We start from the raw sequence: 24,104 nt of genomic DNA, 5'->3' as shown, positions 1-24,104 counted from the left end.
ATAATAAGAGCCATGTCTGTCCATGCTACAAATGTTGGGAAAAACGACTGCATTACATAAGAACCAAGCCAGGATGTTTGAGCTGCCAGCTAAGTGCTACCACCCGCCCACTCGACTACCATTCAACAATGAGCATACTTGTACACATAGCTATTACATATGATTTCTCAGTTCAAACTCAGCTGTGAGTAAATATAATAGACGGGTCTTAAAAATACTCACAGAGAATGGTCCAGTATGATGCTCACTGTCACGTCTGTAGCCACAACCTTGCTAGCTAGAATGTTTCCAAACTGAGTAGCGATATTACGAGGGTCGACGATTTCAACAAAGCCACCAGTTATCTGAGCGACGAGCCCGAGGTGGACGAGTCGACAGTCTGTTCCTTCTAAACTGATCACTGATACCGTAACACTGAAAAGACACAAAAGTTATGCCAGATCATTTGCTAAAACATTAGGTTACTCATATGGATAAAACAGCATTTACGTAGACTGTGAAATAACCCTTTTGTTGTGAAATAGACTTAGAGCCCACTTATGGGTGTAAATCAATGGTTACAAACACCCACTATATAAGCGACCCACTGGCAGCGACCCACTGGCAGCAAGGAGGACTAGCTCAGTGCAATCGTTTATCTGATAGTAAAACAGATAGAGGAGAATATTCACAGAAATGCACAGCCAGTGAGGTTTGTCCTGTATAGCCATGATCAGGTATTGACAACTTCTAATTTACCGACACATGATAACTTCTGTAGAATCCATTTTGTCAAAACTCCTAATACTAACATACACTGTTAACAGTCACGCTGGCAACAGTCATGCTGTCAACAATCAAGCTGTTAACAATCAAGCTGTTAACAATCAAGCTGTTAACAGTCATGCTGGTCACAGCCACACTGATAGTGATAGTTCTAATAATAGCAAACATTCTCTTACATAAACTATGTGTTTCCTCCTTCCTGCTGACAAACTGAAACTGTATTCTGATATACCGGTAGCGCAGCAATAATTTCACTATAATTACAAAATAAGGCGCATAGGTCTTGTCAAGTTCAAGGAACTTTAGATGCCAGTCTATTTGGTTCAAATCAATCAGTTTGCAAATTTCTGATATTTGGCAGAAACATCGTGAATAACATGGCCTTGCCCTGATCAAATGATACTTCAGTGACTATATTGTGTGGGCACACAACTCTTGAAATGTAATTTTTTATCCATATGCATACAACGAGTTTGGCGTGAGTTTGGTGCTAATCTAAGCTTAAACCATAACTGCCACGAACAACTTTTATCGTATTTACTAGGTAAATCAGACACGCTGATTCCGATTTTGTAATCAAAATAAAGATTAGGCCACTAACCTTCAGAGTAATGAAGGATTTTTTATAGCGTTTTAATATCGGTCTCGAAAACAACACGATCGGCATAACAAGCTCCGCCCATAAATACGTGACGTAACCTAGCTTTTTAGGAACAGAAGTTACGTAGGGATGTTTAGACCGATTTAGAATAATAGAGATGGGTGTTTTAAAATCCATTAATATCTAAATCCAGCCTTAAAAATAATATCAGTCTTTTCTGAAAAGTAGATAAGCTATTTAGCATTGCATATTTAAAAAGCGCGATAACAACGCTAACTTGTGATAAAACCGAGCTTTTGAGCTCATTTTTTTGGCTTTCAGCCCATTTAAACATCATGTAACAAGCGGCGAGCAATTTTAAATAGTTTATATACCTTTCATTCAAAACTGAAATTATTTTACAGGCTGGATTTTGATAGTAATGGGTTCTAAGACACCCATCTCTATTATTCTAAATCGGACTAAACATTCCTAACTTCCATTTCTGAAAAAGCTAGGTTTCGACATTTATTCTTTTTGACATTTGAACTATTTAGTTTTATCTCGCGAGCACCTCCTGAGTTAAGAAAACAAAGAATTTCTCATGTTGATGACATTATAGCCAATTCAGATTCAGATTTTAGTAATTACAAATAAATAAATGTGTAACAGATTCACATCATTGACAGTTGACGCGTGCACTTTGTCGCTTTTAAATTTATAGCTTCACAAAGCTTTAGCAAGCCATATAATATAATGAAGCTACATTGAAAATTTTTGCATAGTTATGTTTGCAAAAATGTTGGAAACATAAATAACATAACTTTGAGTGATCTATCTACTACTGACTTGTCTGTCTAATCATACCACGATATTCAGAAGATAGATTTTATTCCAATTTAAATACGTCATTGCCCCAAATTTCAGCATATTCTTCTATCGTTTGAGGTTTGTTTGAAAGCAACTTATACAAACTGCTATCTTTCTGCACTGGGTAGGTTTAAAATGGAAAGAATCACATCAAATAGAAGCTTGATGCCTTCAGCTTATATTGATATTACTTCCAATTGCATCACTTCAATGGAGTAAGTTCATCATCAAGGAAAATAATGAGTCTATGAAACTCTGTAGCCACAGAGCTAAAGCTAGCTTGACTACACCTGTGGTATGACAGGGTCACAAAAGTAATTCAGACGATTTACCTTCTGCTTTTAGCGTAATCACCGAAGCTCTTATAAACCATGCGTGACCTCGATATGTCCTCCTCATCCTGACAATTATCGTTAGGAAGTTCTCCAAATCCCTGGTTAGCGCAACCATCTGTGCATATTATCACTTTCGATCCACTTATGTTGGAGGCTAATGAGATACCAGATAACAAACCAGGGCCAAGCGCTGTGCATCCTCGTATGTCCAAACTGAAACGGTGTTAGGAAAATCATCAACCAAACTTAAGCTCTGCATACACTGGTCAATAATCAATAAGATTTTAGCAAAATCTTGATCAGCCAATATACTTCGAAAAAAAATTGCTACACTGATCGAATAGCGTCAAACTGCACTTTGGTCTTTTTTTGCAACAATTCTAATATTTTGTGCTAAGTTTTGACAGCCCCCTAAACAATACGACAGATGATAGGTTTCATGCAAGTTTGCTGTGCTGGAAAAAACCAGAACTAAGCAACTCTATATATCATTTTATCCACAAGTTGTGAAAAATTTTAAATATGTAATTGAAACGTTATATATTTCAATTTCTTTAGTTTCTTTCAATAAAACCATGACACATGTATCGTGCTGCAACAAAACTTTAATATGACATCGAAATGTTTTGATTCTAAATTTAACATGACATTTAACAGTTGACATGACATATCTTTAGATCGGATACACTTAGAGGGTTTTATGAAGGAAATCTGGGAAAAAATTGAAAAGCTTATTTTGTCAAGCTAACTACTATTTATGTACCGCAAGCCGCGTGGTACGGCGCAGCGTTTGCATAGAGCCACATAGTGAAGCTTTAGTGGGCTTCGCAAAAATATTTCTGATTAGCGAATATATAATTAATAAGCCTATTATATCTGCACTTCAACAAAAGAAAAAATTATCTGCATGCATTGAGCCGATAAAAAATGTTTGCAAATTGTAAAGTTATGACAATTTATATGCGCCTTGCGAAATATTAGGTTTTACTGAAATATGTAACAATGCCACGACAAAAAACATTAATTTCATAGTGCGGGTTAATTCTACAGATAATATTCAATCCTACAGATAATATCGTCCAAAGTCTTCGCTAAAATATTGAGTTTCAAAACTCATCTAGTTCCTGAGACCCAGCCTCTCAAACACTCACCTGCAGGCTAATTGAAAATCTCAAAAAATCAAAGGCATTGCTTGGGCTTAATACAAGCTTTGAAAAAAAATTGTGTTATGTATAAATTAATAAAAACGAGTGTATAAACTATGCAACTTATATTAAAAACATCGCAATAAAAAATTTTGTTTTACCTTCATGGATAAACAAGACTCATGTCTGACCCCCCCAGTGTGCTTTGCCGATGCTCGCACTAGCATTTTACAACAATTTTTAATTCTCTACTAGTGTGCTTTAGCCTGATCTCTACCCAAACCAATCTATGAAAGAGTTTATGTTTATTATCCGACTCACTTTATCAGTATGTTTTAGCCTGAGCTCTACCCAAACCAATATATGAAAGAGTCTATGTTTATTATACCGTACAGGATTAATTTATTTGCCGAGTTATATTTCGCGAAAATTGAAATTTCATGCATATTCGCCGATTAATTTATTCACGGCTGAAAACGGTCACTCTCTAGGAAGAGTTAACTCTATTGCGGATAGCAATAGAGTTAACCATACGCATGCACACATTGCGTGTTTCGTTTTCTATTTAGTTTACAACTACGAGTCGATCGTGCTAAGCTATAAATTTTTTGCTGCGTTCAGAAGTTTTCACGAATACTCATCGATTTTGAGGCCTTTGATGAACCAAAGATTTGTGGTAAGCAATGAGTTTTTTCAAAACCATTTACTAAATTAGTTGAATTTTACTTTGGTTCTTCGGTAAAACGCAATATTTATTTTTTCCATCCCTACCGCTTCGTTATTTGTTTTAGTGTGAAAGAGAGATCTTTCATCATAAACGAAACCAAAATGACTGCAAGGGTGGTAGATGTCATTCTTAGAAGATTACCAATCATTCAGGGAGATCTTGAAAATGAGGTAGAAGTGACTGCAGCTGCTAACGAAGAGAATATATATGTTTTAAAAAAGGAACAAAAACGCCTTTACGAACACAAATCTTTGGCCAACCGGCAGAACTTTGCAATAGTAAGCCACGAGGAGAGTTCTGATGATAACTTCCTTACCAGTCATGTAGTAGCGAGAGAATCGCCTTTAACATCTACCCAAGACCGTGACAGCGACAGGGCTGCTATTACCAAAATAACGAGTCAGAGAGCACCATGACACGCTAGTATTCACTTATCAAGAGTACCAGTTTAATTTTATTGCTAGACAACCGCCATATGGACTAAACTGTTTATATTTACTCCATTCATCGTTTGTAAAATTTTATTTGTATTTGAAATATTTTATTTGTACACTCAAGTTTGTAATAAATTATAATATATCTATACATAAAATAAAATATATAATTTAATCATGTTTGCTGCAGCGATATCAAGGAGTTGTTGTCGATGAAGGGGGTCTAGATTGACTGGTTGCTTCTCTGCCAATATTCCTGCCTTGATGAATATACTACTTGTCTCTAGTTTTCGTAATCAGAGTAGGTTGTTTCATTCTCAATCTGCAGTAAACACAAAAAAAGAAAAAAATATTAATAAGTGTTAAGGAAGTACAAAACAATAGCTGAAGTATTTAATGAAAGCGATCAGCTTTTAAACAAAAGAATTAACTAGTGCAGTTAAATATGGAAAAACGTATCTTCACTGCAAATCAAATACATACCATAATGTCCAAATCAGAATCATGATCGTCCTCAACTTCGGTATTAGAGATTGATGGAGTTTATTTCAATGTAAAAAGACTAGGAGAGATTTTTTGCTATGCTGAAGCCATGCCGAATAACTTGTAAAAACCTTGAATAATTTAGTAAAGTTTGATGCAATGGCAATAAAACTCGAAGCCCGGCGATGATTTTAAAGAAGTTTTGGAACTCTGCTACCTTTAGTACTTCTACTTAGTGGCTATTTTTGCAATGACGCCATTCTGCATATCTTGTGACAACCTTGAATAATTTTGTAAAGAAATGTGATGCATTGGCAATGGTGTTAACTCAAAGCCCAGGCAATGATTTTAAAAATGTTTTGAAACTCAACTACGTTTAGTATTTATATTAAAAACCAGCCTAGCGGCTAGTTTTCAATTTGATGCAGTAGTTATTCTCTCTTGTGATTAAAAATAGAACTAATTATTCACAGAATTTTATAATTCGCGGAGTTGCCTGTTCGCGAAATCGCGAATTTTTATAACCAACAAATATTTTCATCCTGTACGGTATGACTCACTCTATCACTATGCTTTAGCCTGAGATCTATCTAAACCAATATATGAAATAGTCTATGTTTATTATATGACTCACTCTATCAGTATGCTTTAGCCTGAGCTCTACCCAAACCAATCTATGAAGGAGTAAGAGTAATGTTTATATGACTCACTCTACAAGTTTGTTAGTCAGAGCATCAAATGTCTCACTGATAGGTCGAAGAGGGGGAAAATCAGTTGCAACTGCTTTCAAAACTTCCTGACTTGCCATCTCATTCTCTCTGAGAGTTTTCGGGACAGTGGTACCGTCCCCATACACAGTCACCTAAACAATGCAGAATCTAGTCTATTTGCACATGCGCTGTAGTCCACGAGAATATTGATTAACCTCAAGTAAATCAATACATTGTCAATTGAGAGAGAAAAGCAAACATTCCATAATCTGAAATACAATGGCAGCTAAAATCACCATGTTTCTATTGCGCGGATGATGCCAATTTGGAGTTGTGTGCACATTGAGTTACCACTTATAATCTTGTTCCAATGGACGTTCACATGTTGCGGATTAACGCAGGAATTTTGTTAAAAAGAGGAAACTTAAGCCAGAGGTCATAGCGGAGCACTCGTGTCTCAAACTAAACAAAATAGAAATATTCTCGAAAGAAATGGGAACAACTTGACGGGTGAAAAATGTTTAAAATATAATAGCTTGCACAGATTTTCTTGCATATCATGCTCGAAGTCCCAAGTCCACTTTTCGTAAACATAAAACATTAAAAAAAACTTTGTAAATAGCCAAACTTGCTCGACTTGAGTTTTTGGCGCTTCCATCTTGCAGATTGCCTTGTGAATTACCCAAACTTGTGGATTACCGGTGACATGGAAACACAATGAATGAGACTGCAGGGTATAAGAATACATATGTAGTGATCTTCCGTCTAACCGAAAGCCATTACATGAAAGGTCGTGGTTCAGACAGGCATCGAAGATGCCTTCCTGCATGAGTCACTAGGTAGTGAAATATTACATAGTGTCATAGAACAGACAAAGCCAACTCAACTTTTACAGCATATTCAAAGAGCACTCATGATTAAAAACAGTTGAAAGAGTACTTTTCAACATTTCAAGTAAAATATACAAATAATTAAATGTCTACTCATCAACACTACAACAATAAACAATGCAAAGTATCTTAACTCTTTCACTACCGCATCAAAATCTTACCGAATAAATATTCTGCCAGAATTAAACAAATTTTTCGAAAAGCCGATATACCACTAGTAATTAAGCAGTATCTCGAGAATAAATGCAGATATCGTTTTACTGTAAAATGCATCTTATTCAAAACAAAATTTTCTACAAGATAAGTATAAAGTGACTTTCTTCAAAGTTTTATTTGCGTTGAACGAACGCGGTGTGTTTATCCTTGCCATGACGATAACGATCTGGTTTTGATGTTTGGAAAAATAATTAAAAATGGAATCGTTGAACCAAACAATTTTGTTACATTAGATTGTTTGGTTAAATTGGCAACAATTTTAAGGATCTTTCACTGGAGACAAATTTTGATTCGTCTAGCTAATGTGTGGGCTTCGTAAGGAAAAGAAAAGTGAAACCTTATTGATAAGCCGATGCATCGGCTTACGGTAGCGAAAGAGTTAAATAACGCATAACCAGTTCATAACATGCACACTTGGCGAGACAACTCCAACACACAACTAAGGGATGCTCCTTATATACACACTTAGAAAGACAACTCCAAGCAAAGTGACTAACCGCAGATCCAAAACTGATTAGGCCAACTCCGACATTTGGGGTTTCTTCTCGAATTTGTCGAATTTGATGCTCAGCTGCTTTTATGACGGCTTCAAGTCGAGAGACGAAGGTCCTGGTACGAGTGCCAGAGGAAGTCACGATGTCATTCTAGAAAAGGAGGGTACAAGCTAGACCATAATAACATTGGTAAATGCATCCAGTGTCTAGCAGTCAAACCTCAACAACTACATTCGCTTCATATATAAAAAGCGTATTACATTAAACCGATATTCCTTTAAAAATATACTGAATTTTATTTAATTTGTTTTACAACTAGAAAATTTAATATACTTTCAGTAAATACATGCGATGTTCCAACAAATGCATTATAGTATCTATGTGCAAAATAACTGCACAAAAGTAAACTACGTTAGAAACAAAATCAATAAATTAACTAATGATAGGTTTTTATTGTCACTTTGTTTAATATTGAAAACAGGCAAGAAAAGCTGCAGCCTTAGTGATACAGAAACATATATGTCTGTAGGTAGAGATGTGTAACAGAGATTTGAACCTAGTCGATTTTATACAATACTAGCGGTACAACACGGCGTTGCCAGAGTAATAAAAATGTCTTTGGACACAACATTTATTTGTATTTAACATATAACAACATTTACCATTCTAACATTCAAACTACGTATCATGAGAGAAGTGTTTTGTGTCATTGAAATAAAGTAACAGAAAATAAAAACGAATGGTTTTCAAACTTTGTCAAACAACTTTTAAACTTCATATCATGAGGAAATTGTTTTGTGCAGGTCAAATAAATTGGAAAAAAAATAAAACGAATATAAAAAGGTTTAGATGTAAATATGATATAATTAGCAAGTAATGGTTAAATAAGTCTGTTTTGCTACGATTACAATAAAAGATGATTCGGTAATGATACAATTAATACGAACTGAGAAAACAAAATAAAAACCCTGAGTATGTAGTATCTACAATATATATTTCTCAAAGTATGTGGATCTGTGTGTCATTCCGGCTATAGCGCAATAGCAAGATAATGTTGAGGTTCTCCCCACAGAGACAATATAATTGTCCGCGGGAGAACAATTGGCCTTAACCCAAGATATAGTAATTGAACCATACGGAAAAAATTTTTAACGGGGGCATCGGAACGCGTATCCGCAATGGTAAAATAAAATTGGTACAGCGTGCGCTATAGCCGGAATCACAGATCCACATGCTTTGAGAAATATATATATATAGATGAACTTTAAATTAACATATATTGTTTACATTTACAATATTTGATAATTTATTTGTTCCTGCTGCTTCCAAAGATTTCCGGCGTTTACATCTTTGAATGCCTTTTCCTGCCTTTCATACACTAAGTACTAGATTATTATAACAACTTTGTTCATTGCCTCAAAAATTTATTTGAAGATTTTATCAATTTTCGTTAAGTCCAGCCAAAAGTTGAGCCTTATTTTTTATCATTTTACTATATTATATATATTATTTTTTTACTTTTTATTACTAGCCCTAAGCCTTTTTAGGAAATTTGAAAATCAAAAGAAACTATACTGGTGATGTTTAATGCTATGTTGATTACCACAATATGAAGGACGACCGTGTACTTGTCTACAATTTACAAATTTTTTGAGAAACATATGCTGGAAATTACTGTGAACCTTGAGCCAAATATTAGTTCAAGGGTTCACACCGTATTTTAAACATTTTTATATTATTGTAATACTAAGTCGAGATCAGATCATACCTAGCTATAAGAGAGACTACTTTAGATGAGAAGATCATCACCCTGATGTTACAACCAGATGAGGCAGGCTCATATACCCTTATCAGTAGTCCAAACACTCATTAGTGCTAATGAGACAGTCATTTCCTTGGTGAGTCACAAATACTGTTGCTGCCGGATGAATTATTATTCAGTTACACACAAAGAAAAAACGCTGACATCAGAGTAAACAACGTTATTTGCTGATGCTTTTCGTCGTTCAACTTGTAATTACCTCATTTTTGTAAAACCCAAAAATGACGATATCCAGACAATTGTTAGAATGTAATCTGTAATCTGATTGGCCAACATCAAGCACTACTTTTATGTACTGCAATACAAGGCTACTATAAGGCAATGTCGTGAGACTTTGCTTCAACTGGTTTCAGAATGTGTTTAGGTTTTAAATCTAAATATTTGCACATCCAAGAAAAATGTGATTTAGCTAGTCTGTGTGAAAATTGATAGCTTCATTAACTTTGGTCCAATCAAATGCCTTCAGCCAATGAACATGCCTTGTTGATATTGGTACAAGTAGGAAGGACTTATGAGGGGAAACCAAAATATTTCCAGATAAAAAAGAAAAATCCTCTGTACGATGTCAGTTATCCTGCAATTCCATTAATTGCTACGTAAATATTTGGACAGTGCGCAGGAAGAAGGCGGTGCTATCCATTGCCGACATGCATATTTTTAGGAGTTGCTCTATCCTTGTGTACCAAGGATATTGTCTGCAGTAGCTAAAGGTACATACAGGCATTTAAAATCCTCAAAAACAGCTGACCATTGGGCAGTTCCACTAAATGATACCTGAATGTCAACTAAAGCCCTAGTTCTGTACAAATATATGTAAGGTAAATCTGTGAGCATATAAAATTAATTTATGAACAAACACCCTCAAATATATTGGTATGTTGCACATACCCTTAAATGATGTGTTTATTCAGAGTAGGTAAGTCTTCATTTAGAGTTTTATGAAAATGCATCCCTGAATTTTTATGATAAGAATTATTTTAGTATTTATATTAGATATTATATAGTACATACCTATAGAAGACTATTTAAAAAACTGTTTTTAAACAAACTAGCCGAATGCTGGACCTTGTGCGGTGATTAGAAACCAGTTTGTAAACAGTTGCAGGTAATGTAGTTGCCTGCCACTTGCCATTAGCCTGGCACATTGCCAATTACTAATTTGAGTACAGACCTTTTTGTATTGCTAAACTTACTAATAAGAGCCGTGAGAGCAAGCTTTAGCGACGTTGCGTAACGCAGAATGTTATGTGTATTTTAATCTAAATAATGACTCATACGCCTAATGAATTCATTGCATCTCGCGTAGCCCAATTGGTAAGATTATCGCTTGGTGAATGAAAAGATCTAAGATCAAATCTAGTACAAAGTGGATAATTTATTCTTAAATTTTAATTGCTGTAGCTGAACAGACGGAATTACAGACTTTGAGATTTATATATAGGATTGAAAAAATGCCTTTGCATTCAAAATGTTAATACTGGACCAGCGAGGTAAATACATAACATAGAGATTAGTTTGACTCGCATAAATGCCACACACGAAGCACTCTTCTTAATAGCTTGCAAGGAAGTATATATGACTTGCTGTAAAAATTTAAAATGCACAGAAGATGCCAAAATCCTTTGCCAATTTCAAATTCTGCAGATCTAGCCAAGCTGAATACAGATGAAATCCAATTGCTCGCATGAAAGCAGATTTTTAGTAATGTAAGAACCTGGACTAACAGACAAGATAGAGTTTATTTGACAGCTGCTATTCTGTAGTCACTCACCATCCATGGGTCAGTACAATTATATCATAGACTACAGGTGTAGCTACACACGCCGATGAAATAGGTCCTTTGCATAGCTAGCGGGCAATGTCAAGAAAAAAAAGATGCATTTGTGATGGGCTGAAATAGTTGACTCAAGCGCATATACTCTCGATACTGTTGGTTATTTCCTGCGCAATCTAGTCTAATTTGCGATTCCTTTTCAAACATGAAAGCGGGGATTAACACAAACAACCAGTTATATATGGATAAAGGTATTCTCAATCCTGACAGCTACACCAGGGCCACTAGTATAAATTGGAATTGCTTGTAAAACCTTTCAAACAATTTTTTTCATGTTTATATATTAAAGATGAACTTCCAGAGTTTTTGTACATTTTATCTGAAATTATCATCATTTTTCTATCAATTGCGATTGTTTTTGATGTTTCAGGTGATCTGACTGCCAGAATGTTTCAAGATTAAAATCGACAAAACTTGATCACAGTTAAAAAGCTCACAAGAAAAATACGTGCAGAATGACGTCACTAGTTGCTATAGTTGATATCAGCTATTAAAGTTGCAGTGTTACACGGCTTTATTCCGTTCGTCTGTTTCAATTTCAGACATAATAATCGAGATTGCTTGATCTGAGTGTTTTCATTGCGATCAAGTTTTAACAATTTTAATGTTCAAACATCCTGGCAGTCAGATCACCTCGAATAAAACATAGTCGCAAATGATAGAAAAATATCGATACTTTCTGATAAAATCGATTAAAAAATTTAGGGAAAGATCATCTTTGAAATGTTTAGTTTGATTTGAGCCATAACTGAATTATTTTTCTACTGCTGATTTTTATTGTATTCACGTAGCCTTATTTCAACGAGCAAAAATCTAGCTATGAAACAGCTGCACAATAGTTATTACTTTTATAAATAGTCAATAATTTCATAATAGATAATAGATAATAAATACGTTGATCATATTTCAAAAAACGGTAATAAAAATCCAGCAGACACTATGACCTTCACTGCTTCACAAAACCAAGGTTAATGCTGTTTGGTGGGTCAATTTGTCAACGCGTATCGTTCGGTAGTGTCGGTGTGTGTAGCCAGGCCTTTACAAGTGATTAAAAAATAATCAAGCAGACAAACAGTATCTATCATTGACATATTAAACTAACCTCCATAGTGCACCCCATACTGCCACTGATGTCTATGACAAACACAACATTGTGGCGCTCTTCCATCTTCTGCTCTTTACCCTCGGTGGGCGGTGCGAGGAGCTCATAGGTGATATCATCCGTCTCAGGTTTAGTCCAGCCGACTACGTCGACTTCTCGGTTGAATGACCGACAGAAGTCGCACAACCAGTTATTGATGCCTTCTTTAACTGAAAACAGCAAAACTAAGATTAAACCTTCGTACTAAAAGTGCACATATTGACAGCATTTGCTCAGGCAGCATTTGCTCAGGCAGCATTTGCCCAGGCAGCATTTGCTCAGGCACTGTATATACACAATCTTTGTAAACATGACATTTTTACAATCGGCATTTGTACAAATGAGATGTCGTGAGAGGTCATTTTTAAGAAGCCGTCTGTGCAAATGGCATGTCTACCGACGGCTTGTTTCAAACGACATGTGTACAAACGGCATGTGTACAAATGAAAATTTATACCAATAGAAGTGGACCTTGTAGAATGGAAACTTTCCGGATTGATTTTAGATTTAGTAACATTTTTAAACAGATGCCTGTTAGAAAGAACTATCGTCGATATCACCCCACATCAGTATCAGCATCGATCATTGTTGCCACTCAAAACAAAGTTATCTGCTAGATAATAGTACTGCATGGTCATAAATTGAAGTTGTATACATTACTAGCAACATAGTCTTATCACAAAGATAACACCAGATGTTGACGTCGAAACATTGCCAAACGTTAGCTCTAAAAAGGATAGGCTTTTACATAACTAACTAACAGATGTGACTTCTGTTAACGTATCAGTTGCGTCAAATATTTGGCCCAGAGGGAAGTCAAACACAACTTAGCCTTAGATCTATTTCTCTCAATGCTACGATAGTGCATAACCTCCCCCAAACCACACAATAACCATGAATAAATATTCAATTCATATGATTCTACGTCTAAATTTTATGAAAGAAAATGACTTGAAAAAAATCCTGTTTTTATAGAAATTATGAAAAGATTTTCATTCCTTTATATTCTATTTATAATTAAATACAATAGATGCCTAGTTATTGTAGCCCAAAAGTGTTAGAATCGTTACAAAAATCTTAGTCTATAAGTTTTACAGATCTGTCAGATTAACGTACCCTAACCGACTGGTAATATTCACCCTCGCGCATCACCAATCAACGTAAAATCTGACCAGCGCATGTGTACCACAATTGTGTATCCCCTACGTTTTGAGGATATAAAAGCAGCGTTTATTTCTAAAACTCTTGTCGGTCAAATCACCTTCAGAAGATAAACATGTTTTATGTAATATCATACACAACAATTCAATGATAAAGTATTGAGACTCTGCCTCAATTGATTTTAAAATGTGTCTTGCTTTTAAATCCAGATATCTGACCATACAATACAGTACAAATGTTTGAACTCCTTTTTAACTGGGTAAAACATACAAAATTTTATGAACTTTTGATAGCATTTAGCAACTTTGGTTGAATCCAAGGCTTCAGCAAATGAACATGTCTTGTTGATCTTGATAGAAGTAGGAAGCTATTTTGGGAAAACAATCCAACACAATATCAAATAAAAATTCCCCTTGTAAGATTCATTTAAGGTGTAATTTAATCAATCGATGACACGGTGATATTTGGACAGTTTGCAGGAAAAAGGGGGTGTTAGTCAAAGCTGACACGAATATCTTTAGAAGTTGTCCTACCTTTAAGCGTGTACAAAAGAATTGTCGCCTGTAGCTAAAGGTACATATTTGAATTAGTCGAGGACAGTTGACTATTTGGCAGCTCCACCAAATGCTTCACTTATACACATACATGAATAGGATAGATCTATGAGCATATAAAATAGATCTATGAACAAACACCCTCAATTATTTTTGTAGGCTAAACTTAACTTTAACTTGTGTATTTGTTTAGATTAGCTAAAGGCTGGTTCAGACTATAGCGCTGTATGTTCGTTTGTCCTATCGACCATTATTGGTCGATTCTATGCGCTGTAAAGCGGATACATTGTCGCGGCAACGTGGATACTTTGAAAAAGGTGACAGCTGTTAAACATTCCTGATAGGTCGCCGAGCAATGACGACCTGTGAAATGTGTACCAGACCACTTCAGCGATGGTGATTGGCCTTCGGGGATTGCTTGATCCATATTTTATTTTGTGACAGTTGTTGCGGGACCAATATTGTAATGTTTCCGCGATGCATCGTATAATGATAATGCTGTGAACATTTCGCCTATGTAAACACAGATGCATTTCTGATAGTGTGATCATTGTTATTACAGCCGATCCCCCAAAGTATTGTGTGATTTAACACTGAAATACATCGTGTGAAGCAGCCTAAGTATTAATTTAGAATTTTAACATACACCTAATTTTAAAATTTTTGAATTTCATAAAGGCTAACAAAAATATCTAACAGGTTAAACCACAACAGACCAAAGATTGCAGCAATATGATGTAATATCTTCGGTTCACAGCTTTCTTTATGTCTCTATCAAAAACAGAACTAGTCCTGACCCATGCAATCAGTGCTAGTATGAGAGGCTGTCATGAATTACTCTAATCAAAAAGGATGTTATCTGTAGCAGAAGTAATGTTAGATTTGAAGCTGTCATTCAGGAATTTTCAAAATCACTTGTTCTTTGCGTATGCTCGAATACCAATGACTTGCATGCAAGAATGGACATGATTCATGAATGACACTGAAGTGCTCTACTTCCTATTCTGTTTTAGCTACTGATTTAGGTGAGAGACATCCCACATTTGGTGTTTAGCTACTGGTGTTTATCTCACCATTGTTTTAGCTACTGATTTAGGTGAGAGACATCCCACCAATGCATTGGTAGCTACACAGATCAAGGATGCATACAGACGGTTTATCCTTCAACTGGAATCACTATCTTTTTATCATGAGAACAATTCTGCAGTTTTGCTTGCATATTGAGCAATCACCAATGTTTCCTCATTTTTATGAACAAGACCGTGATTGACATTTAATGCTTCTGAAAAGTTCTATCAGAACTAGTCAATGAGATGTGGGTGATACAAAAAGTTTAATTATGGTGAAACCTCTATTTGAACGCCACCTTTATTTAAGTGCCCCCTCTATTTGACCAACACTCTAGGAAAAGGGTTGAAAAATACACTTGATTGCCACTTTGATATTCTTCGATCTTTATGAACCCACAATAACACAAGTGATCAGCAGAAAAATGTCCAAAAATGGTGCTAATAATGACTCGGTAACATCATTAACACTTGTCTTTCATGGTTGCTGTTCGTATCGAAGTCCATTTTTTAACTATAAAGCTTACGGTTATTTTTTGAAAACTTTGAAAGCAACGCCATAGATATGATTAATAACTGCATCTGGCTAATAGTAGTCCCTTGTTTAATGCAGACTTGACACTTTTGTGTGTGAAAATCTTTTTAGCATTTTTGATGAAATCTGTACTTGAGGCTAACATTTTGAATCTAAGTTCATTGCACTTTATTGGCGCCAGAGGTGTATATTCTAAATGTCAACACAGAAAAATTTTTGCTCTGCTAAAAAATTGTTCGGACACTAATATCGACTAGTTCAGCTCTGCAGATAAAGAGTTGAGGTCAGAACCCACTGTGAAAAGTGTTGAACAACCTAGACAAATATAAAATGGTTCCACACGAAAGTAACAATCGGATTGCAACTGGTCGAGCAAACAATGCAAACGTTCTTGTTTGAAAAATTTTAATTTGTGTTTCTACGCGTATTATAATTATGGTTTGTTTAGGCTACTAGTTTTTGAATACATATTTGAAGCATTTGAAAGATTATCATAACTTGTAAACATGCATATTTATAACATATTATTTGATTGCATCATTGCGGTTATATACATTTGGCTTAAAATGGATCGACTCAATCCTCTAGTGCACATAAAAAGCCAGTCAGGGCTGTTAACTGTAGCAAACATCAATGAGTGCAATGAGCTTTTATGTAACACTGTTAAATATTAATATAAAATAAAAATATTTCTTCAAGTTTAGAATGGAATAAAAAATTGAAAGCTCCAACAAACTGAAATGCAGACATAAGATCCTCGTAGGTTACAGCAACAATATTATTATCATTGTAGGTTAACTGCAGCAACAAATAGCAACTGGTGGAGACATGTATTAGCTTGCCGGGTGTATTTATTTAAAGATCTACGACAAGTTGGACGTAAGTTATAGCAGATTTATTGCACATAAAGGGTTAATGTCACTCTGCTCGAAGGCGAGTGCAAAATATAGGCGACATTCGCTTCGGCCGTCAAAGGGTTAAATTTACCTTCCAAAAATTTTGATGAAGTGTTTAAAAATACAATGCCACCCTCTATTCAAATGCACCTTTAATAAAATGCCACTGCAGAGAAGGGTCGAAAATGGCGCTCCTCCATGGTGTTCAAATAGAGGTTTTACGGTATGTGTCAAACCTAGCAGTGCCCGAAAGAAAACTTGGCCACTTCGAAAAACGAAGATGTTGAGTACATTGCACAAATGGGCAAATTTACAGAGGTAATGAACAACTTTACAGAAAATTATTACAAACATGAGGTCGATTCGATGAAAATGGTGGATTGGTTTATAAAAATAATTCTATTATAAGTACAGGATTACAATTTTCTTTGTTTTCAGCATAATCTCTATGCAAGGAAACACGTCTGCCATTGAGATACCAGCATTTGAATGCCTCCAGCATAGAAATATTTAGATTGACCTTCCTGGGATCTTAACCTCGTATATTGATTCGTACCCATGTGTATATAGTGAAAACATTAGCTAATGAAGAATCAACATTACATGTAAAACTATGACATGCTACTGAGTGAATGCATTGAAACTTCTCAGTGGTGCACTTATGATACTAAATAACTTGCTGTGAAAGAACTGCAAAAGTCAGGCACTAGATGCATATAGGAAAATGCTATTCACTCATATATACAACCGATTAATATTTTATGTTTATGGCAACACACAAAAGCGAGATGTAGATGAATAAGCCATACAAAGGATATGACCCCAGCAATGGATAACATAGACTTGCCCATAGTTGCCGTTTCCATGGTGCGCAGACAAGAGGGTTAGAGCATTGAAAATATTTTTATAACTACATTTTACAGATGTGAGTTGAAATCACAGAAACATCATAAAACACGCAAAATGTCTGTGCTCCAGATGTGGAGGTAATTTCATCTTCATGTGTACAATGATAAAAACCAACCTGCACCTATTTGTGTGTCTCTCGGCCTTATGAGATGCAAATGAGCGCGGATGTTAGTCAGTTATGATAATAAATGCGAATAAACAATTACATTTCTAGGTGATGCTCTAGGGAAGACAATGAACATTACTCAGAGCTGCCATCACCGTTTTCATTGCCTGGATGATGCAGATTTGGAGCAGGGCGCACATTGAGTTACCGTGAGATAAGTGTTTCAATAGACATTGGTATGTTACGGATTAATGCGCACGCTTTGTTAAAAAAATAAGGATTTCTACACTAGAGGTCACAGCGACACATTTGGAACTACTCAAACCAAAATATGGACGACTCAAGAGTGAAAAATGTTGAAAGTGGAATAGCTTCGTGAGATTTTCTTGCGCATCATCCACAAGTACCGTTTCCATCTTTCACAAGCATGAAACATTAGATAAAAATTTGCGAGCAGGAAAACTCTTGACTTGCGGAAGTTTGTCATTTCCATGTTGCGGATGACGCAAACTTGTGGATGAATCGTGTCATGAAAACAGTGAATGTTGACAGCCTTGTACAAGGCTACATGGACTGACTATTTGTATAAATGTTCAGCACTGAAACCAACGCGCAAGTCTTTCACAGCAAAATTTCCAACAGTCTCTTGAAAATAACAAAGAATTAGGACACAGCAACATTGTGGAATATACATTGCATCTTAATACAGTCAAAACTGATAAATGAAGCGACATTGAGTCATGCCAATTTGAAATTTTGGCAGAGATAAAGCTGAAAGTCAGTTCAGACTTAGTTACTGTTAGCTGATAAATGTCAATAGAGGCATACAGCATGGTTGAAAAAAAAACCAAAACTTTATTTCCTAAATAAAACAATGTTTTTGCCGAAACAAACAAAATTTTGTTTTGAAAAAAATAACAAATTTCTTTCAAAACAATCTGATTGTTTTTTTAAATCTATTATTATTTAAATCTATGATCTATTGGATGCAAATAAGCATAAATATTGTTTGTACCAACAGCATTTTCTCAGTGTTTGTACCGCCAGCATTTTTGGAAGTACATGTATACAGACCAAGCACTACCTTGAAATTTGCTGAAGGCCGTCACAACACCCTTGCAATCTCTGCATTCCAGTATTTTCTTCCCAACTACTGGGTCCCTTGGAATGACATGTTCACCTACGCTGACAGTAAACAGGTTTGGGTCTGCCTTCCTGATTTTTTTTCGGTGTTTTGGTGCTGCTGGGGCTACTGGGGCTAAGCAAATATAGAACAAACAATAAAGATCATAGTTTTTGGTCTAACATACACTATATTTATTAGTACATGTATATCTACCCGCAGTAAATTTTATCATTTCTACTTACAAAACACAGTTGAATGACTTTTCTATTACTGCCCTATTTATAGATTAAAGTTCAACTTACACAAAGAGTTAGTAGACTTTATCAGAAAGTATCAGTATTTTTCTATCATTTGCAATTGTTTTGATGATCAGTTTTTTATGTTTGAGGTGATCTGACTGCCAGGATGTTTCAAAATCAAAATTGATAAAACTTCATCGTGAATAAAAGCTAAGAAGAAAATCACGTGTGAAGTGATATCACTAGTTCATTGCAAGAGTTGATTCTAGCAAGTGCATTCAAGTGGCAGCGTTACGCGTCTCTATTCTGTTGGTCTCTTTGCAACTATAGATGTCACAATCGCACTTGGCTTAATCTGAGCGTTTTAACCGCGATCAGGTTTTATCAAAATTAATCTTGAAACATCCTGACCATCAGATCCCCTCAAACATCAAAAACAATCGTAAGTGATAGAAAAATACCGCTACTTTTTGATAAAACCTACTAACATTGTGTAAGTTTATATGTAAGGTCCCTTAAGATGTCAAAACATCTTATAAAGTTTTTAGAATACGAAAAAGCTACACGAGACAATGTTGAGGGTTTACCTTTCGGTGGGGGCCCGCAGTCGGATTGATATCGTGAAGGTGAAGATATGCCATCAGATGATAATCGAGGTTGGGGCAAGCAGTCGGATTGATACCGTGAAGGTGAAGATATGCCATCAGATGACAAACGAGGTTGGTACAGACTGTCGGATTGATATCGAGATCCTGCCATACGAGATTTCTTCTTTTTCTTCTTTTCCTTGGACTGATTGCCTCTTGTAAAGACTTTCCTAACCTTTACCAAGGCTAATAAATATAAGAGAATTTTCATGTTAGAACGAGTTAAACACTGCAATATTTATGCTAAAAACATTGCGTGATCAAATGTAGCTGAGAATAAATAATTCGATTTAACTATGCCAAATCTTTGTTTAACTTTACTTGAAGATATTTTCTTTCACTTTAATTCAAGATACTTCATGGTTTGTGTCCTCGTTTCTTACTGGACAGTTACAGGTTCTCAAGTCGTGTCAACTCAATTTGATATGAATAAATTGCATATAACATTTAACAATTAAATACTTTGAGAATATCAATATGCTAATAATGTCAACAATAAAACACCTGGTATCTGTTCTCTTAGCAGCTAAAGGTATTTCGAAAGTTTTCTGTTAAACTATTCGTTTTATTTTAGTGCTGTTGCCCTTTTAAAGAAACCTATCCTTTCCGATCCAACTGCAGCGTGTTCAACAATCCCGGCCAGCTTTGTGTAGCAAGAGTGCTAGATATAGAAACAATGTGCCAAAACACTTAAATAAGGCAGAACGTGAAAGCGGTGGCTGTTGGCAGAGAAAACATCAGCAGAATTTATCTCAAAACAGACTTACAAAATATTTACAGACTTTTTGTTACAGTAATGAGAACTTCATGTGATTACCGATGGAAAGGTGAACTAATAAAGAAGCGTAAACTAATGGACTTCTTACTGTTTTTCACTGAACTCCCCATCCCTGCTGATGCTACAAAGCCAAACCCCTCTTCGTCTGAATCATCGGAATAATCTTCCGCGTCAAAAGATGAATCTGAATCCTCCGACACACTCTCCTCATCAGAGTGGTCATAGCAGTAGACTTTTTTTGAACCGAAATTCATGCTAGATTAGTGTTCCTACAAAGTAAAGCGTAGTATGTAGATTGATAGTAAGTAAAATCTAAGGACACAACGCAAAAATGTTTTTTACATTCTAATGATGCAATGAATGAGGATTTCGGAGACTTTAAGATTCATAGAGTGAACCTATAGTATTTTGTAAAATCATCATTGAAAAGGCTGGCAAAGCATCGATTTCAATTTTTATCCATACCAGTAATCTGGCAGTCAGTGTGCTGTGAGAGATCGTTAGGTGTAGTAACTATACGTACAATTATTCTGGAAAGTAATTAGTGTTGGTTATTTTACTGAAAGTGACACGTTCGAAACCGTCACGATGCAATCTTTTTTCTCTACTTCACTGATGGACACCCCTTTCTTTACATTAGAGATTTTCTCCCAAAGTTTTTAAGTAGACAGTACAAACTTGCACTGTATTTATCGACTGCCCCTAGAGAGCTGTCAGTTCAATTTGTTTGTACTAAGCTTCTATAATCAACTGCAAACAATCGAGATAGCAGCAACGCCCTATCTTTCCAGTAGTGAAATTTACAAGTGATAATTGAGCAACTCGACCTTCTAGACGACACTATTATTCTTAATTTCCAGAATAGATATCTGAGCTCAGGCATTGATTTTCATGTTCACTATGCTAACTCAACGCATTGTGTTAATACAAACATGCAAGTTATAAGTTGTTCTAGCTGTGATATGTGATCTCAATTTTGACCATCTCCGAGGGTTTGAACAAAGGAAGCTGTGCTCACTTCTCATGTTCCATTACAATCAAATTGTAGTTAATAGAATATTGAATTCAGACGCTGTAAGATACTAACTCATATTCGCTGTACTTTTGTGGCAGTGTCACATTCACTGAGTTTCCATGCTTTGAGTAGATTCAGAGATAACCTCTGCCAAAAGATTTTCACCCTAGTGTTTCAACGATTCGGAGTTGCAGTTTATCGATGTACTCTTCAAAACAGAACTTGTTAATGTAGACCCACTTTCGAGTCACATTCACTTTTAAACTCACGCTTCATACACTTGTTGCACCGACTCACCTAGGATACTTGATCAGAACTTTCTTAATTATTAATAAAATATAGTATCCCCCTATATTACAAAATGGCAACAGAATTCACAACCGGCTCTACAATGTTACTTCAAAGGTAGCATGGACGACAAAAACTTTTTTATGCTAGAAAACCTAAGTCTAGGAAGAGGTTGGCAAGGAAGGTTGGCAAGAGTCTAGGAAGGTGTAGTGGGCAGCTGCACAATCAGTAGATTCAGTTATTTAATGAGTGAAGTAATAATATAGATAATAATATAATTATCTCATAATCGTAGTATGAGCAAGCTATTGTTGGCAGTAGTAGTTATAATATACCCGCATGAGAGTGTGATGAAATGTGCTGAACTCCTTTTACCTCCATAGGTAAAACCGAAGCTTAACAACTGGACAGAGCTTAACAGAGTATTATTGATTTAAATCTATCCGTGGCGAGCGTTTCTGTTATGTCGAATAATGGTCTCACTGCAAATGCTTTCATACACATTTGCGAAGGAAAATGGTGTCGAACCTGGTCAGATTTTACTGTTTTTCTGATTTGGAGTAGAAGAAACTCCTTTTGAAGCCTAGAAACCCAGTAAATAGAAACAGCAAACCCTGAAAAGCATACTGCCTACTTACATGAGTATACTTCAATCTTTTAAAAGCAGAATTACTAAACTTTTAAACTAAGGGGACCTATACTAAGTAGCTACTTCGAGTTCATGCTATTGTAAGTCTGTACAAATAAGTATTGTCTATATATAAACAATGAGTTCAGATCCGGTGCGATGCAATATTTTTTGTAGGCCTCAACCCTGGTTCTAACAGAAAAACGTACAGACATGGCCTTTTATTAGAGTAAAGATTTTTACTAGTAGGTTTATTCTGACATGACACTCCAGATTAGTTGACCGCATTATATAGCTCTGAAGGTCATATTAGTGCACCTTCCGTTACATAAATGCATGAGTACTGTATTTTTGTCATAGTTTAAAAAGTTTTCACGCTGGTAGTCATGATTTAGGCTATCTAGGTCTTGGGCACCAGTTTGAAAACTTGCCCTGTCGTCATAAGGTATCTGAAAGAGTAAGGCAAAGTACGTTCATGTTAGGTCCTTGTAACAAATTTGAGTATCTTCGGTAATCATTAACCCAACTGTGCTCAGGCAAATCACTTTTGCTCTGTTACTTTGCAATGTTTTCAATAACAAACAGCCAATTCTGGACTTCACATAATATCAGCTTACTAAAGTTTTGCAGTAACCTACTAGTTAAGTGTTGATGTAATTAAATCGACAGGAGCGCAGGTGAATGCCCACCCCTCCAGAGATCAACATAGAAGCAAGATGAATGCTTTCGGTTCTCTAGCTTTCCTACCATGCACGGTGTGCAATGTTTATTAACGTACAATTCATAACACGCACGCGGTATACACATCTATTGTGATGGTTATGGACTAAATTGTGCAGTTTTGAAACAGTTAATCCAGCACAGTATGCCAATACTTGCAAGTGCAACGTGCCTTTTAATGCTGAAGGAACAGTCATACAGACTAACCGTAATACAGGATAGTCCTAAAGGCTTTATAATAAAATATGAAAATATACAAAAAGTGTATTTACCAGAGGTATCATTAACAATTACAATTCATCAATGTAGTATAGTTCTGAATCAATGAATTTTAAGTGATACCTGCTAACAAAGCGAAAACTGAAATCTAGTACAATGCAGACAATAAAACGATAAAAAATGCACCAAGAACCATATGCGCTAAACCAACCTTTAAATAAACAAGCCATTCACTAATTTCTTGTCTTTTTATGCATGAGAGTTGAGCTAAATAGGTATCTATGATGTTTGAGGGCTTGATTTTTTAATGATTCAAAAGGCATAATTCGAATAACAATCATTTATAACAATCAATTAACAAGTCACTTCTCAAATGCAAGTAATACGTGTTCCACTTTTAGACGACCGCTGAGAATGGCACAACAAATGTCACAAAAGGATAGGAGTAACGTTGACTTGCAAAGTCATAAAATCCAGGCGTGTACCAAACAGACAAATTTATGTTACTAGAAAATTGACAGTCTTACTACCTATTATCTTGCCGTCAGTAACTCGTCTTTTTATCGATTCACGATTTTGCAAAAGTTGTCTTGGGTTGTTGTTTATTTTAGCTCTATATTCAGTTCCGCCATATCGCGTCGATTACGCCGCTTCTGATTGGTCTAATAGTAGGAACTCCAACCATAGGGAAAATCCCAAGTATGTCTTTAGATTTGTAACTTATACACAATAAACTCTGAGTATTAAAGAGGTCATTTACTAAGTACTCA

General features: G+C 35.6%; 1 protein-coding gene across 2 annotated transcripts in view; it reads right to left on the bottom strand.

The window, feature by feature from the left end:
- The window catches only part of LOC137403968 (circularly permutated Ras protein 1-like), a 41,752-nt gene extending 17,789 nt beyond the window's left edge, over positions 1 to 23,963 (bottom strand). Inside the window, exons 1-9 of one of the 2 annotated variants that reach the window (XM_068090111.1) lie at positions 23,865 to 23,963; positions 20,553 to 20,733; positions 19,627 to 19,872; positions 18,759 to 18,932; positions 12,408 to 12,616; positions 7,653 to 7,799; positions 6,050 to 6,201; positions 2,548 to 2,763; positions 223 to 414 (exon numbers count right to left, since the gene is read on the bottom strand). In XM_068090111.1, coding sequence (XP_067946212.1) covers positions 223 to 414; positions 2,548 to 2,763; positions 6,050 to 6,201; positions 7,653 to 7,799; positions 12,408 to 12,616; positions 18,759 to 18,932; positions 19,627 to 19,872; positions 20,553 to 20,718 — 1,502 coding nt within the window. In that variant the 5' untranslated portion in view covers positions 20,719 to 20,733; positions 23,865 to 23,963. Of the gene's footprint in view, positions 1 to 222; positions 415 to 2,547; positions 2,764 to 6,049; positions 6,202 to 7,652; positions 7,800 to 12,407; positions 12,617 to 18,758; positions 18,933 to 19,626; positions 19,873 to 20,552; positions 20,734 to 21,551; positions 21,567 to 23,864 lie in introns of those variants that run through there. The other variant, XM_068090112.1, reaches the window with a different exon arrangement.
- Positions 23,964 to 24,104: the final 141 nt, after the last annotated feature.

The sequence above is a fragment of the Watersipora subatra genome, chromosome 9 (assembly GCF_963576615.1).
Source record: "Watersipora subatra chromosome 9, tzWatSuba1.1, whole genome shotgun sequence".
In the NCBI taxonomy this organism is placed as follows: Eukaryota; Metazoa; Bryozoa; class Gymnolaemata; order Cheilostomatida; family Watersiporidae; genus Watersipora; species Watersipora subatra.
This window is presented reverse-complemented; position numbering and strand designations above follow the sequence as displayed.